Source organism: Ranitomeya imitator, chromosome 1 (assembly GCF_032444005.1).
Source record: "Ranitomeya imitator isolate aRanImi1 chromosome 1, aRanImi1.pri, whole genome shotgun sequence".
NCBI classification, from domain to species: Eukaryota; Metazoa; Chordata; class Amphibia; order Anura; family Dendrobatidae; genus Ranitomeya; species Ranitomeya imitator.
In genome coordinates this window covers 267,927,096-267,944,419 of record NC_091282.1, presented here as the reverse complement: position 1 = coordinate 267,944,419, position 17,324 = coordinate 267,927,096, and the positions used below count along the sequence as shown (strand labels likewise).

The window sequence follows — 17,324 nt, the reverse complement described above, 5'->3', positions numbered from 1 at the left end:
GGTTTTCAGTTGCTGTTTGTTTGTGGGCCTTTCTGTCTGAAGTTTAGTCTTTAACAAGTGAAATGCATGCTCAATTGGGTTGAGATTAGGTGACTGACTTGGTCATTCAAGAATATTCCACTTCTTTGCTTTAATAAACTCCTGGATTGCTTTGGCTTTATGTTTTGGGTCATTGTCCATCTGTAGTATGAAACGACGACCAATCAGTTTGGCTGCATTTGGCTGGATCTGAGCACACAATATGGCTCTGAATACCTCAGAATTCATTCAGCTGCTTCTGTCCTGTGTCACATCATCAATAAACACTAGTGACCCAGTACCACTGGCAGCCATGCATGCCAAAGCCATCACATTGCCTCCGCCGTGTTTTACAGATGATGTGGTATACTTTGGATCATGAGCTGTGCCACGCCTTTGCCATACTTTTCTCTTTCCATCATTCTGGTAGAGGTTGATCTTGGTTTCATCTGTCCAAAGAATGTTCTTCCAGAACTGTGTTGGCTTTTTTCGATCCACAAAAAACCAAAGGATAGTCAGTTCACCTGAATATCGGCTATTCCACACCTGTTCCTGCACGGAAACGTTGAGCACTCAGTCCACAGAAAAATCAATGAATCCAGCAGGAATGTAGTAAAATCACTAAATTTATTTCTTCATTTTTTTTAAAAAAAGGAAAGGGTTGTATCCTATGGTACACCACTTGTAAATAAATATAATTTCTTACAGCATTATGCACACATTAATCATGATTAAGACGTTAGTTGAAACGCGTCAGAAGAACGCTGCCATGTGTGCATAATGCTGTAAGAAATTGTATTTATTTACAAGTGGTGTACCATAGGATACAACCCTTTCCTTTTTTTTAAAAAAAATGAAGAAATAAATTTTGTGATTTTACTATATTCCTGCTGGATTCATCGATTTTTCTGTGGGCTTTTTTAGATGTTTTTTTAGCAAAGTCCAGTCTAGCCTTTTTATTCTTGATGTTTATGAGTGGCTTGCACCGTGCAGTGAACTCTCTGTATTTACTTTCATGCAGTCTCCTTTTTATGGTAGATTTGGATATTGATACGCCTACCTCCTGGAGAGTATTGTTCACTTGGTTGGCTGTTGTGAAGGGGTTTCTCTTCACCATGGAGATTATTCTGTGATCATCCACCACTGTTGTCTTTCGTGGGCGCCCAGGTCTTTTTGCATTGATGAGTTCACCAGTGCTTTCTTTCTTTCTCAGGATGTACCAAACTGTAGATTTTGCCACTCCTAATATTGTAGCAATTTCTCGGATGGTTTTTTTTTCTGTTTTCGCAGCTTAAGGATGGCTTGATTCACCTGCATGGAGAGCTCCTTTGACCGCATGTTTACTTCACAGCAAAACCTTCTAAATGCAAGCACCACACCTCAAATCAACTCCAGGCCTTGTATCTGCTTAAAAGAGAATGACATAACAAAGGGATTGCCCACACCTGTCCATGAAATAGCCTTGGAGTCAATTGTCCAATTACTTTTGGTCCCTTTAAAAACAGGGTGGCACCTGTTAAGGAGCTGAAACTCCTAAATACTTCATCCAATTTTAATGTGGATACCCTCAAATGAAAGCTGAAAGTCTGAACTTCAAATGCATCTGAACTGTTTTGTTTAAAATTCATTGATTTTGGTAATGTCTATAAACTAAATTAGAAAAATGTTGTCTCTGTCCAAATATATATGGACTTATCTGTATATATATATATATATATACTAGATCGTGGCCCGATTCTAACGCATCGGGTATTCTAGAATATGTATAGTAGTATATTGAACAGCCCATGCAGTATATAACACAGCCCACGTAGTATATAACACAGCCCACATAGTATATAACACAGCCCACATAGTATATAGCACAGCCCATGCAGTATATAACACAGCCCACATAGTATATAACACAGCCCACGTAGTATATAGCACAGCCCATGTAGTAGATAATACAGCCTACGTAGTATATAGCACAGCCCATGCAGTATATAACACAGCCCACGCAGTATATAACACAGCCCACATAGTATATAACACAGCCCACATAGTATATAGCACAGCCCATTCAGTATATAACACAGCCCACATAGTATATAGCACAGCCCACGCAGTATATAACACAGCCCACCTAGTATATAGCACAGGCAATGTAGTATATAGCACAGCCCATGTAGTATATAACACAGCCCACGTAGTATATAACACAGCCCACATAGTATATAGCATAGCCGACGCAGTATATAACACAGCCCACATAGTATATAACACAGCCCACGTAGTACATAACACAGTCCACATAGTATATAACACAGTCCACGTAGTATATAACACAGCCCACGTAGTAAATAACACAGCCCACGCAGCCCGCAGTATATAACACAGCCCACATAGTATATAACACAGCCCACGTAGTATATAGCACAGCCCAAGCAGTATATAACACAGCCCATGCAGTATACAACACAGCCCACAAAGTATATAACACAGCCCACATAGTATGTAGCACAGCCCATTCAGTATATAACACAGCCCATGTAGTATATAGCACAGCCCATGCAGTATATAACAGCCCACATAGTATATAGCACAGGCCATATAGTATATAGCACAGGCCATGTAGTATATAACACAACCCATGTAGTATATAGCATAGCCCACGCAGTATTTAACAGAGCCCACATAGTATATAACACAGCCCACGTAGTATATAACACAGCCCACATAGTATATAACACAGTCCATGTAGTATATAACACAGCCCACGTAGTATATAACACAGCCCATGTAGTATCTAACATAGCCCACGTAATATATAGCAATGTGGGCACTATATCCCTGTTAAAAAAAGAATTAAAATAAAAAATAGTTATATACTCACCTTCCGGCGGTCCCCCGAATCCAGCCCAGGCATTTAGCGATGCTCCTCGCGACGCTCCATTCCCAGTAATGCCTTGCGGCAATAACACGTAATGATGTAGCGGTCAGCGACTGCCGCCGTCCAGCCGCAAATTGGCGCGGGATTTCAATCACACTACGATGATTGGTCGTGCCCGGCCACGACCAATCAGCGACCATCCCGGACAAACTTTTTACTATTGATGCTGTCTATGCAGCATCAATAGTAAAAAGATATAATGTTAAAACTAATAAAAAATAAAAAAAATCATGATATTCTCACCTTCCGGCGTCCAAGGCAGCTTTTCCTGCTCCTTGCGATGCTCAGGTCTCACCGTTTCACTGATTAGTTGGCCATGACCAATTAGCGATATTGGCGTTGGATTTAAATCATGCTTCGCTGATTGGTCGGGCCCAGCTGGCCACGACCAATGAGCGATAAAGCAGTGTTTAAATCGCAAGCCGTGAACCGTGATTTAAATCGCCGGCTGCGACCAATCAGTGAAGCGTGGTTTAAATCCTGTGCCAATGTCGCTGATTGGTCACAGCCGGCCAGTGGGACCGGAGCATCTCGAGGAGCAGGAAAAGCTGCCACGGACGCTGGAAAGTGAGAATATCATGATTTTTATTATTTTTTTATTATTTTTAACATTATATCCTGAATATCATGCATAGGTAACATCAGTAGTAAAAAGTTGGTCTGGGATGGTCGCTGATTGGTCACGGCCGGGGGGCCACGACCAATCAGTGAAGCGGTGTTTAAATCACTTGCCATAACTCGTGATGACTTAGCGGTCTCGCGAGACCGCTAAGTCATCTGGGTAATTTCGCAATACATCACTGGGAACGGAAGCTGCTTAGAGCATCGGGAGGAACGGGAAAGCTGTGGAGGCAAAGGAAGGTAAGAATAGCATGATTTTTTATTTTTTTATTATTTTTAACATTTTATCTTTTTACTATTGATGCTGCATAGCCAGGGGAGGAGAGTAGGGAGGGGGCACTGACTGGAGGAGAGTAGGGATGGGCCAATTCGCGGCCGGACTAAGCCTGTCGCTGAATGGTCACAGCCGGCTGCAACCAATCAGCCACGCGGGATTTCCGTGACAGACAAACAGACGGAAGTGGACCTTAGACGATTTTATATATATATATACAGTTAAGTCCATATATTTTTGGACAGAGACAACATTTTTCTAATTTTGGTTATAGACATTACCACAATTAATTTTAAACAAAACAATTCAGATTCAGTTGAAGTTCAGACTTTCAGCTTTCATTTGAGGGTACCCAGATTAAAATTGGATGAAGGGTTTAGGAGTTTCAGCTATTGACGGGTATTATGAATAACATACTGCGTGAAAATAAATAAAAATAGCTTAATGGCCAATTGTTATTAAAAACAAATGTAAGTGTCCTTACTAACGATATTATAATCCAAGTACACTTACATACACAGCTCAGTAATGGCAGCCATGATCACGGCATTCCCAAGTGCCTACTGCACATGTCCGTCACATCACAGTCAGGGACCCACAATGCTCTGCCCTGCAGCTGCTCAGAGCCTTCCGAGGACCATGGCGCCATGTTAGCTAGGGGCGGATTTGCCCACACGGAGGACGGAACCACATAACTATTGCAATAGCAATATAAAAAATACAGTAGCGATCCTAGTAATCCCGAACTCTGCATTACTCAGGAATTACTGTACAGAATATGAAAAACATAAAAAATAATATATAATATATAAAATATATATAAAATGTATAAAAAAAAAATTATGTACAAAATTAAACTGCTCCATACTCGGTCATATGCATAAGAATAGTCTTCTCTACTCGGGAACATACTCGATGTGCCACCGTATTTAAAGGGACCCAGACATAAGTCTGTAATACGTCACCAAGGTCCAGGAAGCCCCCCTTATTAAAGTGGGGCATCCCGACCCTGAGTAAGGAAACGGAGACCTTTGGGGGCGGATACCCCCCGCGTTTCTCCAAACCCCTACAGTATGACACACGTGACCCAATCTTTGGCTACATCTTCAACATCCCTAGAAAAACATAAAAAACCAAATGACCAAAGCAGGGGAGTTTCCTATGTTTATAAATTCAAGCTTTTATTCTCTGTAATTATATATCCCAAAAAATAATCAAAATATCAAGAGAAATGAAGAGATCAAGGAAAAAGGAATGCAAAATAATTCACATTATAGAGTAATCAGTACGGATCCATCGTCCATTGTTCAAAGCCGTAGCCACCATATAGTATCTCGGTATGTAAGATAGGACACCTGAAAAAGGACAAAAAACTCCATAAGTTTCTTTTAAAACATAACATATATATATATGTATATATATATATATATATATATATATATATATATATATATATATAAAATATACGCTTAGGAGAGAATATAACCACTATCACATTTACATAATTGAATTAAGTTTGAAATCCACATTAAGACCATAAGGTTTTAAATTATTGAGTTTTTTTATCCATTCCAACTCTTTCTTTTTAAGTAACCGTATACGGTCACCTCCCCTTCTCTGAACCGGTACCATATCAATAATTGCGGAAGTGCAGTTGTTTTTCAGTATGACATTTCTCCGTGAAATGTTTAGACACTGGTAGATCCAAACGTTTCTTCCTTATGGTATGTCGGTGTTGATTGAATCTAGTATTGAAATCACACGTAGTTTCACCGACATACCATAAGGAGCAAGGACACTGAAGTAAATAAACAACAAACTCTGAGTCGCATGTCAAATAATGCTGTATCCTATATTCCTCATTCGTGATGGGATGAAAGAAATTAGACCCCTTGAGCATCAAATTACAGTTAATACAGGACAAGAATGGAAAACAACCTTTCCTACTGTTGCCAGTAAGTGTGGCCTGACCCTGTTGTTTGAATGACCCTATATTGGACTTCACCAGAGTAGACACAATAGTTCGACTACGTTTATATGAGAAAATTGGTGGTTTAGGCACCTCCTATGGGAGGCGGAGCCGCATATTCATCACTGTAATGAGCGGCACCACGTAACCGCTCATACAGGAGAAGCTGCGGCGAGGAGAGGAAGCAGCGAAGGAGCCGGGTAAGTATTTTATTAACAGCGGGGTGGGGGGGGGGCGCACAGGGGGTGGGAGGGGGTGTCTCCGTGTTTTTCAAACGGACACACGGTCCATGAAAACACGCTGACATGTGCAGAGACACATTGATTTTAATGTGTCTACGTGAGTCAGTGTCTCCGGTACGTGAGGAAACTGTCACCTCACGTACCGGAGCCACTGACGTGTGAAACCGGCCTTAATGTTGTGTAAAAACGTGTTTCAATACTCCAGCATTCACGGGTCCCTTTCCAGGACTGAAAGCATCTGGCAAAATTTGGTTTTATAATGTGCATCTAACAGAGTGGCAACCCAGTAGTCAGCAGTATTCCTGATCATAACTATAGGGGGATCATGTCGCAGATAGTGCAGCAAGAAGGAACTCATATATCGGGCTTTACCATGAGGTCCAAGCCTATGCTGTGTTGGTGGCTGGGTAACAATAAGGCTTGTCTCCTCCATCCTCTCCCGCCAACCACAAACAACAGAGAAGGGAGGATTATCCTCTTCATCTGACAGTTGCTTGCCCATTACCTCTTCCTCCTCTTTTTGTTACTTGGATCTTGCACCTGCGATAACAGTTTGTCTGTTATCACCAGCCCCCCTCAATCACAGTAATCTACCCTCCCTTGTCACCTGCCTGTGTGACAGTCTGGAACTTAAAAACAATGTTATCCCTTTTGCATCATCCTCTGCTTCCTCCTCTTCTTCTGGGACCACCATCTCCTCCCACAAGCTATTCAATGTGTACTCCAGCATAAAGATGACCAGAATAGTGATGCAGATGATGGTACTGTCAGCGCTAACCATCTTAATAGCCATTTCGAAACTGTGCAGAAGGGTGCAGAGATCCTTAATCTATGTCCTCTCCGTAAACGTGATAAGCGCCACGTCCATACAGCGCTGGCCAAGGCTATATGACATGACATACTGCATCAGGGCTCGTTGCTGCTGCCACAGTCGCTCCAATATGTGCAGAGTGAAATTCCTCTGTGTCGGCACATCGTATATCAACCTGTTAACTGGCATGGACAAAGACCTCTCTATCGATGCAAGTTGATGACTTGAGGGGTGCGAACAGCGGAAATGAGCATGCATCTTGTGTGCTTTCTGGAGCACCTCACAAAGGCCAGGATAGTGGAGGAGAAATGCTGTACCACCAGGTTGAGGACATAAGCCATGCAAGGCAGGTGTGTGAGCTTGCCTCGTCCTAGGGCCGCCACCAGGTTGGCACCATTATCGGACTTGGCCTTCCCTGGATGCATGTTCAGCGGAGAAAGCTTTTGATCAAACTCAGCCTGGTGAACTGTCCACATCTTTTCAGCTGTATGACTGCGATCTCCAAGGCATATCAATTTTATTACTGCCTGATTGCGATGAGCCCTGACTGTGCAGTACGGAGGTGGTGAGGATTTGCTCTGCACTGTTGGAAAGCATGTCTCATTAAGGCAGAGGTTGAGAGTGCAGGTGGTGGCCCTAGAGAAGATAGAGGAGGAGGCAGAAGCAATGGAGGAAATGTTAAATGTAGCGATTTGTCCTGCAAGCCTTGGGGATTCCAAGACTTGTGGAGCAGCACCTGTCCCCTCAGCCACCAGAGTCACCCAGTGCCCAGTCAGCGAGATGTAACACCCTTGGTCATGCTTACTTGTCCAAGTGTCTGTGGTGAAATGCCCCCTGGCAGACAGAGATTTAGCTAAGGAATGGGTGATATTGTCTGATACAAGCTGGTGTAGCGCAGGCACAGCTTTCTTAGAAAAGTAATGGCAACTGGAAAATTGGTACTGGGGGACTGCGACAGCCTTCAGCTTTCAGAAACCATCTACCAGGTGGAAAGGCAGCATTTATGTGGCCAACAGATTGGAGATGGTGAAATTCAACCTCTTAGCTTTGTCATGCATAGGAGGAAACAATCTTTTACGTGACCACAACTGCGGAACCATGGGCTACCTGCAGTGCTGAGAGAGGGCGGAGTAGGGTGAATTGAACAAACTGCTGGACCATGGGAGAGGTGCAGGCAGAGATGTTATGGTGTATTGAGAAAGTTGTGGTGTGTTTGTTCTCTGAGATCGGTCAAAAACAGCAGGCATGTCTGCTTCGGTTACAGCTTATGTCAGGAAAATATGATACATATATATGAATAATATAAATTGCACATACCAGTGAATAGTGTCATAGATATCCATAAGGCAGAACACCGATCAAAAACCAGAAAAAAAGAACATAGTAACATAGTAACATAGTTAGTAAGGCCGAAAAAAGACATTTGTCCATCCAGTTCAGCCTATATTCCATTATAATAAATACCCAGATCTACGTCCTTCTACAGAACCTAATAATTGTATGATACAATATTGTTCTGCTCCAGGAAGACATCCAGGCCTCTCTTGAACCCCTCGACTGAGTTCGCAATCACCACCTCCTCAGGCAAGCAATTCCAGATTCTCACTGCCCTAACAGTAAAGAATCCTCTTCTATGTTGGTGGAAAAACCTTCTCTCCTCCAGACGCAAAGAATGCCCCCTTGTGCCCGTCACCTTCCTTGGTATAAACAGATCCTCAGCGAGATATTTGTATTGTCCCCTTATATACTTATACATGGTTATTAGATCGCCCCTCAGTCGTCTTTTTTCTAGACTAAATAATCCTAATTTCGCTAATCTATCTGGGTATTGTAGTTCTCCCATCCCCTTTATTAATTTTGTTGCCCTCCTTTGTACTCTCTCTAGTTCCATTATATCCTTCCTGAGCACCGGTGCCCAAAACTGGACACAGTACTCCATGTGCGGTCTAACTAGGGATTTGTACAGAGGCAGTATAATGCTCTCATCATGTGTATCCAGACCTCTTTTAATGCACCCCATGATCCTGTTTGCCTTGGCAGCTGCTGCCTGGCACTGGCTGCTCCAGGTAAGTTTATCATTAACTAGGATCCCCAAGTCCTTCTCCCTGTCAGATTTACCCAGTGGTTTCCCGTTCAGTGTGTAATGGTGATATTGATTCCTTCTTCCCATGTGTAAAGAAGTATCCTTTAGAATAATATTAACCAAGGCCAAAGCCAAATAAGGCCTATATATACAGTATTGCTGTAGGAAAAACAAAGAGAAGCATGAACAGGAATGGCCATAGCAAGATAACACAGCCAGTCTATGCATGAAAGGAGACTGGTCATAAGAATACTATAATGGGTGATCAACAAACAAGTGTGCCCCATGGAAATAACACAAATATGACCAATCAGTGCCAGACGATATATCTACATGTGAGTAGAGTGGATCACATGAATAGGAGGATATGAAAAAAGCCACAGGAAATGTGAGGTATAAGGGCGGAGATGGAAAATAAGCTGCCAGGCAGGTCTGGGAGCTGACACAAGTGGGATGCAGCAAGCTCTTTCACATTTAAATGGTGAAAAAATATTATTTAGAATGCTATACTTGTGTATGGAGCATAATAGAAGCAGTGCACAACACACTTGTAAGACATGTGCCCTGCTGACTTTGTCTGTGCACCTCAGTAATGGCCAAAAAAATTGCTGGAATGTAAATTTAACAGCCACACTTGACACTAGCTATCAACACTATCTGACTGATACACAACCACCTAGCTAACTAGCTAAACTATTGCTGCTAATAGTGCCAGCGTCAGGAGCAGCCTCTCTGCAATGTTTCAGTGTCAAAATGGCACTAAAACAAGATGTCCGTTCTTTATATGGAGAGGGACATGTGATTTCAGCTGCCAGTGACTCAAGCCATGGTGTCCGGACATTGTGGATGTTTCCTGCACCCTGATTAGCTAGCCACAATGTGCACACATAAAGTTAGGAAAAAAATAAGTTTACAAGAGCGCCGTGTCTGCAAACCCCCTGCCCTCATCAAACACATGCAAAATGCTCATGATATACCACCAATATTGCTGCAAAAGTGCTGAAAATACTTTTGCGGCAACGCAAATATTTTGCCAAACTTTTACCCAATGTTAACGATTTTTACTGATTTTATAAAATTTTGCTCATGTTTCCAATCATAAATCCAAATATGCCATATTCGTGCTGAATTTATGTTTGGCGATCGTTTTCCGAACAAATTTGCTCATCAATATTTATAGCCACCATTGCATGTCAAGTTGGGCCTAATGAAGAACTTTGTAAAGGCAAAGGATAAAAATGCAAAGGCATTCAAGCATCTTATTGATAAATTTCCCAAGGTTAAGTGAAGCAAAGATGAAGGAAGGATTTATTATGTACTGAACCTCAGATTCGTAAGCTTCTACAAGATGAAGAGTTTCTACATTCAATGCATAGCATTCACATTAGTGGCAGCTAATATTTTGGGAAACTGAAAACATAAGGATCTTGGCTGTAACTTAAAGATGCACTTCATACATTCACATGTAGACTTTTCTCCACCAAACTGCAGGGCAGTGAAAGATGAACATGGTGAGAGATTTCACTAAGATATTGTGGCCATGGAGAAAAGATATCAAGGAAAGTGGAATCCATCAATGCTTGCAGATTACTGTTGGACAATGTTAAGACATTGTCCGATGCAGGAGAACAAGAGACAAGCAAAAAAGAGTTGTCACTGAATTATTGCTAAATTTCCTCTAAATAAATATCAATACATTGGCATAACAAAATATTCTGCATCTTTTATATTTGCAAAAAAAATAATGTTTCAAAATACTGAAATGTGTATGCATTAATATATAGCAGTAAAAGGAAAACTCTTTGATATCACAGAGACAAAAGCTAACAAAACAAAATTCATTGCCAGATTTTAATTCAGGAGGTCAAACTTATTAAGAAATGGCTCATTTGATTACTGAATCTGACACCTTTTGAAAATATGTAGAACAGTGAAATTAGACCATCTGAGTGCGGTCCAGTGTTTTCCATGGACTCATAGACATGAATGAGCGAGTGCCAACCCAATATCAAAGGCAAATTGTGCATGCTGCGATTTTTTTTCTATGACCAACTCGGTCTGAGGAAGTGATCAGACATGTGCACTTCCCATAGAATAACATGGGTATGAGTGATATCCGTCAAAATAACAAATAGCACTCGTCCAAATTATATGGTCATGTCAACGAGCCCTTATCGGAATATTATATTCAGTAGGAAAGTAATAGTCTACTGTTATATTATAAAAGCCTTTCAGTTTGGCAAATTTTACCTTTGTATTATGAACTCTTAAGAAAAATATGATGCCCTAAATACTGGCCTCCCACTTCCATCACTTCCATCATTTAGTTATGATGAATTTAGCAAAGTGTCTATTGTTTTCTGGTCATCATTTTTGTATCAGGTAATATTGCAAAGTATACTATAGCACACCATTTAGCTTATAAGGGTTAGCAACACTTAACTGAAACCTCAGTAAATGGCTTTTATTAACCATATGAACATATTATTATTTATTGGTTAATCCAGATTTGAAGTGTATGTACTGCCATAAATTATTTTCGTTCTTTTGTCAGTCAAAGAGGCTAAATGTAATTTTCTGCAGTTTTTCTATGCGATTGCTGAATCATAGTGTGCAATATGTGCACTGTGAGGATTCCCCTCTAATTCCAGCTTAAGGTTGCTGTCATGTGACTGAAAGTATACGATTTGCATAGTTGCAGTCACATGCCGTCTAGCTTCTCATTGAGTTGGTAGTTGGCACGTGCCTGTATCCCCGTAGAATGTAAGTCCGTAACCCCTTTCGCAAGTACAGCACCATGGAATTAATTGTGCTATATAAATAAATAATAATAATAATGGACTATGCAAACAGCATACTTCTGTTCACATGACCACAAGCTGGAAGTAGACAGTAATCCTTAAGCTTTAGTCACACTAAACGACTTACCAACGATCACGACCAGCGATACGACCTGGCCGTTATCGTTGGTAAGTCGTTGTGTGGTCGCTGGGGAGCTGTCACACAGACAGCTCTCTCCAGTGACCAACGATCAGGGGAACGACTTCGGCATCGTTGAAACTGTCTTCAACGATGCCAAAGTCCACGGGTAACCAGGGTAAACATCGGGTTACTAAGTGCAGGGCCGTGCTTAGTAACCCGATATTTACCCTGGTTACCATTGTAAAAGTAAAAAAAAACACTACATACTCACATTCTGATGTCTGTCACGTCCCCCTCCGGCGTCCACAGGGTTAAAACTGCTTTCGGCAAGAGCGCTGCTAATGCACGCGGTGCTGCCGAGAGCTTCCCTGCACTGTGTCAGTGCCGGCCGTAAAGCAGAGCACAGCGGTGACGTCACCGCTGTTACTGCCGGCGCTGACACTGCCGAAAGCAGTTTTAATCCTGTGGACGCCAAGGGACGTGACAGACATCAGAATGTGAGTATGTACTGTTTATTTTTAACTTTTTTTTTAACTTTTACAATAGTAACCAGGGTAAATATCGGGTTACTAAGCCCTGCGCTTAGTAACCCGATATTTACCCTGGTTACAAGTGAACAAATTGCTGGATCGGCATCACACACGCCGATCCAGCGATGACAGCGGGTGATCAGCGACCAAAAAATGGTCCTGATTAGGGTTGAGTGACTTTTACTTTTTTAGGGTCAAGTCGGGTTTTGCGAAACCCGACTATCTCAAAGTCGAGTCGAGTGAAATCGGGCGATTATCGCGAAAAGTCGGGGATCGACCGAAACACGAAACCCAATGCAAAGTCAATGGGAAATATCTCTCTCTCTCTCTCTCCTCCGTCCCTGAGCAGAAAAGCTGGTGTTACACATTGCAAATCGCAACAGCGCACAAGCGAGAAGATGGCGATAGGCGTGCACGCCCCTTAGACCTATGTCATCACTCTGCCCACGCTCCTTCATTGGCTGAAAAAATGGCGCCAAACGCGTCATACGAAACGCGACTTTGGCGCGTAGATGATAAACCGCATGGCCGATCCCACACTAGGATCGGGTCGGGTTTCATGAAACCCGACTTTGCCAAAAGTCGGCGACTTTTGAATTTGTTCGATCCGCTTTGCTCAAGCCTAGTCCTGATCATTTCCCAACGACCAACGATCTCCCAGCAGGGGCCTGATCGTTGGTCGCTGTCACACATAACGAGATCGTTAGCGGAATCGTTGCTACGTCATCAAAAGTGTGACATTGCAACGATATCGTTAACGATATCGTTATGTGTGACTCCCCCTTTACAGTGTGTACCATGTGTACGGTAGAATTAGGCAAATTAATGACTGCTGAAACTTATATGGAGACCTTGAAAACCACTTTAATTCTGGTGTCCATATTGTAAAGCATTAAAAAAAACATATTATTGTGATTTTAACTGAATAGTTTTTGTGTTACTCAATTATTGTTTAATTACATACTATTTTTGCATTGAATTCAGCTCTTGCACATGTCAGAATAGACATGAACTTTTTATTCTGTGATCATTTCATTTTGAAAAGAAAAATGTTTTTCAATCAATCAAAAGTTTTCACGAATCCATCTACCTGATTAATAAGTAATGCTAGATTATTATATTCTTTTCCAGACCAGCCAGAGACAGTGATGATGACGATGATGAAGACAAAAAGGGAAGGGGCTGTGCTCTCCAATATCAACATGCCATTTTACGGGTTCTTACGCAGTTCATAGCTGAGTCCTCTGAAACTCCAGGCCAACTCACGTGTATGCTTGGATCTGACTGGCAAGTGGACATCACTGATTTAATAAGTGAATTTATCCAAATGGATGAATCCAAAGTTGTGAGTCTCAAGGGACAAGTTCTGATTGGACTAGAAGTTGGTATGACAACTTTACAGGTAATCGTAGAAAGTAATTCAATAATTGGTCATTGACTACAATCTTCTTGATAGTATCAGAAATGGTCATACATGAATATTAAAAAAAAAAATCTTTGATTTAATTACCAATTTTTATAGCTCACTAACCACTATTATTTAAAATAAATCCTCTATATGTGGTGTCAAAGTATTGTGTTTGAATTTTTCTTGTTGTCTACAATGTTATGATTAAGAACTTCTATGTTTTAGTTCTAATCTTGAAATTGGATTTTATACTGAAAAAGTTTCAACATGAAATCTCTCTGGTATATTATTTATCATTATTTAACGGCCTTCAGCTCAATATCGAGCCATGGCGACATGATGGATGAACAATCTGTACGAAGATCCATCTTGTGCAAGCCTAGACAGGTCCACTAGGGTCTTATCCACCGTATCTTGATAGTGTCAAGCCATCAGGATGCTAGTCTTCCTCTTTGCCTTATTCCTTCTATTGTTCTGACCATGATGTCCTTCTGCAGTGAATGCTCTCTTTGTATGATGTGTCCAAAGTAGGAAAATCATAGCTTGGTGTTCCCTGCTTCAAATGACATGTCTGGCTTGAATATATTTATTTGCAGTGTTGAGCGAATGTACTCGTTACTCGAGATTTCCCGAGCACGCTCGGGTGGCCTCCGAGTATTTTTTTAGTGCTCGGAAATTTAGTTTTCCTCACCTCATCTGAATGATTTACATCTCTTAGCCAGCTTGATTACATGTGGGGATTCCCTAGCAACCAGACAACCCCCACATGTACTTATGCTGGCTAACAGATGTAAATCATTCAGTTGCGGAGATGAAAATTAAATCTCCAAGCTCTAAAAAGTACTCGGAGGACACCAGAGCGTGCTCAGGAAATCTCGAGTAACAAATATATTCGCTCATCACTATTTATTTGTTCTTCTTGCCATCCATGGTATTGATAACATTCCCTGGTATACAGATGTACTTTAAGGAGTTGACAGGTCTTTTTACATCTAATATGCTTACATTTATCTATTGCTTCAGATACTGTCCCCACTTTCTGATGCCATCCTGGCAGAGAAGACTGTGATGGTAGTGGATGAAAAGGTGACCATTGCAGACCTTGGAATCCAGGTGGTGACAGGCCTAGCACTTTCTCTTCAGCTTAGTCCTGGAAGCAACAGGGCAATATATGCAACTACAATAGCACAAGAATACTTTAGTTCTCCAAAACAGGTATAATATTTGTGGTATATGATGTTTTTACTCTTAATTTTTTCTGTTGCCATGGAAATGTAAAATTGCATTTAAAAGCAGAATACAGACAAACATATCGTACATTTCGAAAGTACTGCAGTGCGCAGGCGCCGTGAAAGGTCAGAGAGGCCCAGCACCTGTGCACTGCAGTACTTTGCTCTGCCCTCAACAGGGCGCGTAAAGTATGCCGGCGCAGGAGCCAGGGCAAGAAGCAAAGAAGAGGACTTCACCATATGAAGATGGGAGGCGCTGTACCCGGACCACGATGCCCAGCGGACCGGACCGCATCGGGAGCACCCCTGAGTATAATCTAACTTGTTTTTCTTCTCTTTCAGGTTACATCGGGGGCTTATCTACAGAATGCTGTAGATAAGCCCCTGATGCAGGTGGCCTTCGCTTATAGGCGAATTTCAGGGTGAAAGATTCCATTTAAGAGTTCTGGCTCCTACAGACCATATTCATGCTCCTAATCAACCTGTTACCTGCATTAGACAGCTGTCTTACATAGTCACCTTTATAAAACACTTCTGTCCACAAACTCAATTAATCAGTCAGACTCTAACCTCTACAAGATGGGCAAGATCAAAGAATTTTATAAGGATGTCAGGGACAAGATCACAGACCTGCACAAAGATGGAATGGGCTACAAAATCATAAGTAAGATGCTGGGTGAGAAGGAGAAAGAATATGGAAGAAATACAAAATGACTGTCAATCGACATCGATTTGGGGCAACTCGTGGGGTATCCTTGTCAGTGGGCAAGCTTACAAAATCAGCAAGGGATCAAATACTTATTTCTCCCACTGTATATATTGTATTCTGCTGATACAGCATTAACATAACACACTGTGAACTGACCTCTAGTAGATTATTGCATGATCTCACAGAATTAGTTGTGACAGTATTTCTCTTCATCACTATATGAATATTTATTCACATAGGAGTTATATTTTGAGGCCCATTAATTGAATACATAGGGATTCCTTAAGATTGGCATAGTGCAAGCTTGCGCTACACCAGTCTTGACACAGCACTGAATCCATTGACCCCTTCCTGACGAGGCCATTTTCCATCTTTTTCTTTTTTTCCCTCCTCTTGTTCCAAGAGCCATAACTTTTGTTTCTTTTTCCATCCACATACCCATACGAGGGCTTATTTTTTGCAGAACAAGTTGAAAAACACCATTCATTTTATCAAGTGATGCACTGGAAAGCAGGAAAGAAAATCCAAATGCATTGATATTGCAAAAAAAGTGCAATTCCATAATTGTTTGATTTTTTATTTACCGTGTTCACTATATGGTAAAATTGACCTAGCAATATGATTCTCCAGTTCAGTACAAGTATGCATGCACCAAAAATGTATAGGTTTTTTTTCTATTTTAATGGGGAGAAAAAAGTCGGAAATTTGTAAGAAAAAAAATTCAGATTTTATGTATATGGGGCTGTATGGGGACTCATATTTTCTGTCTTGAGATGACATTTTTATTGAAACCACTTTGAGGTAGATTTGATGATTTGATCGCCTTTTACTGCAATTCTGCGATGTCCATAAAAACGTAATTATGGCATTTTGATTTTTTCCTCATGATGCCATTTACCAATTGGATTAATTTATTTTATGTTTTTATAGATTCGACTTTTACAAATACAACGATACCAATTGGTGTATTTTTAAGGTTTTTTTCTTGCTTTATTTTTAATGGAGCAAAAGGGGGTTGATTTAAACTTTTGTATTTTTTTCATATTTTTAAAAATGTTTATTTTTCATTTTTCACTGCACTTGTTAGTCCCATTAAAGGACATAAAGCTGCTTATTCGACTGCTATACATAGCAGGGCATCAGCACCGCTGTGTATAGTGAAAATCACAATCTCCTTTGAATGCCAGCTAAATAATGACTTTCACAGAAGTATCATAACATGCATGGGGTCTTCAGCAAACCCTCTGCTGTCATTGCAACCCACCGTCACCCCACAAAAAAGTCACAGGCACACCAATGGGTGTACGGAATGACTCACCACCCTGCCTGCCCATGTTAAATACTGCTGTCAGAGATTGAAAGTGGCATTTAACAGGTTAACAGCCATATGTCTAGCTCCGCTCCACTAGCGGCTGTTGGAGGCAGCTGATGGCTTAATTATTCAGCCTTCATCTGCCAGGAAAGATGCTGTCTCGGATTGTAAAACTGTCTCAGAGGCAAGGAGCATATGACATACCAGTGCGTCATATGTTGATAAGGGGTTAAGAGGCGGTGCCACTTAATGAAAAAATACCTT

At 41.2% G+C, this 17,324-nt stretch overlaps 1 protein-coding gene across 1 annotated transcript in view; it reads left to right on the top strand.

The window, feature by feature from the left end:
• LOC138668730 (transmembrane protein 132D-like) overlaps nt 1-17,324 on the top strand; it is a 1,836,494-nt gene that overhangs the window by 1,807,533 nt on the left and 11,637 nt on the right. Inside the window, exons 7-8 of the mRNA XM_069756046.1 lie at nt 13,534-13,804; nt 14,834-15,025. Of these exons, the coding sequence (XP_069612147.1) occupies nt 13,534-13,804; nt 14,834-15,025 (463 nt within the window). The remainder of the gene's footprint in view (nt 1-13,533; nt 13,805-14,833; nt 15,026-17,324) is intronic.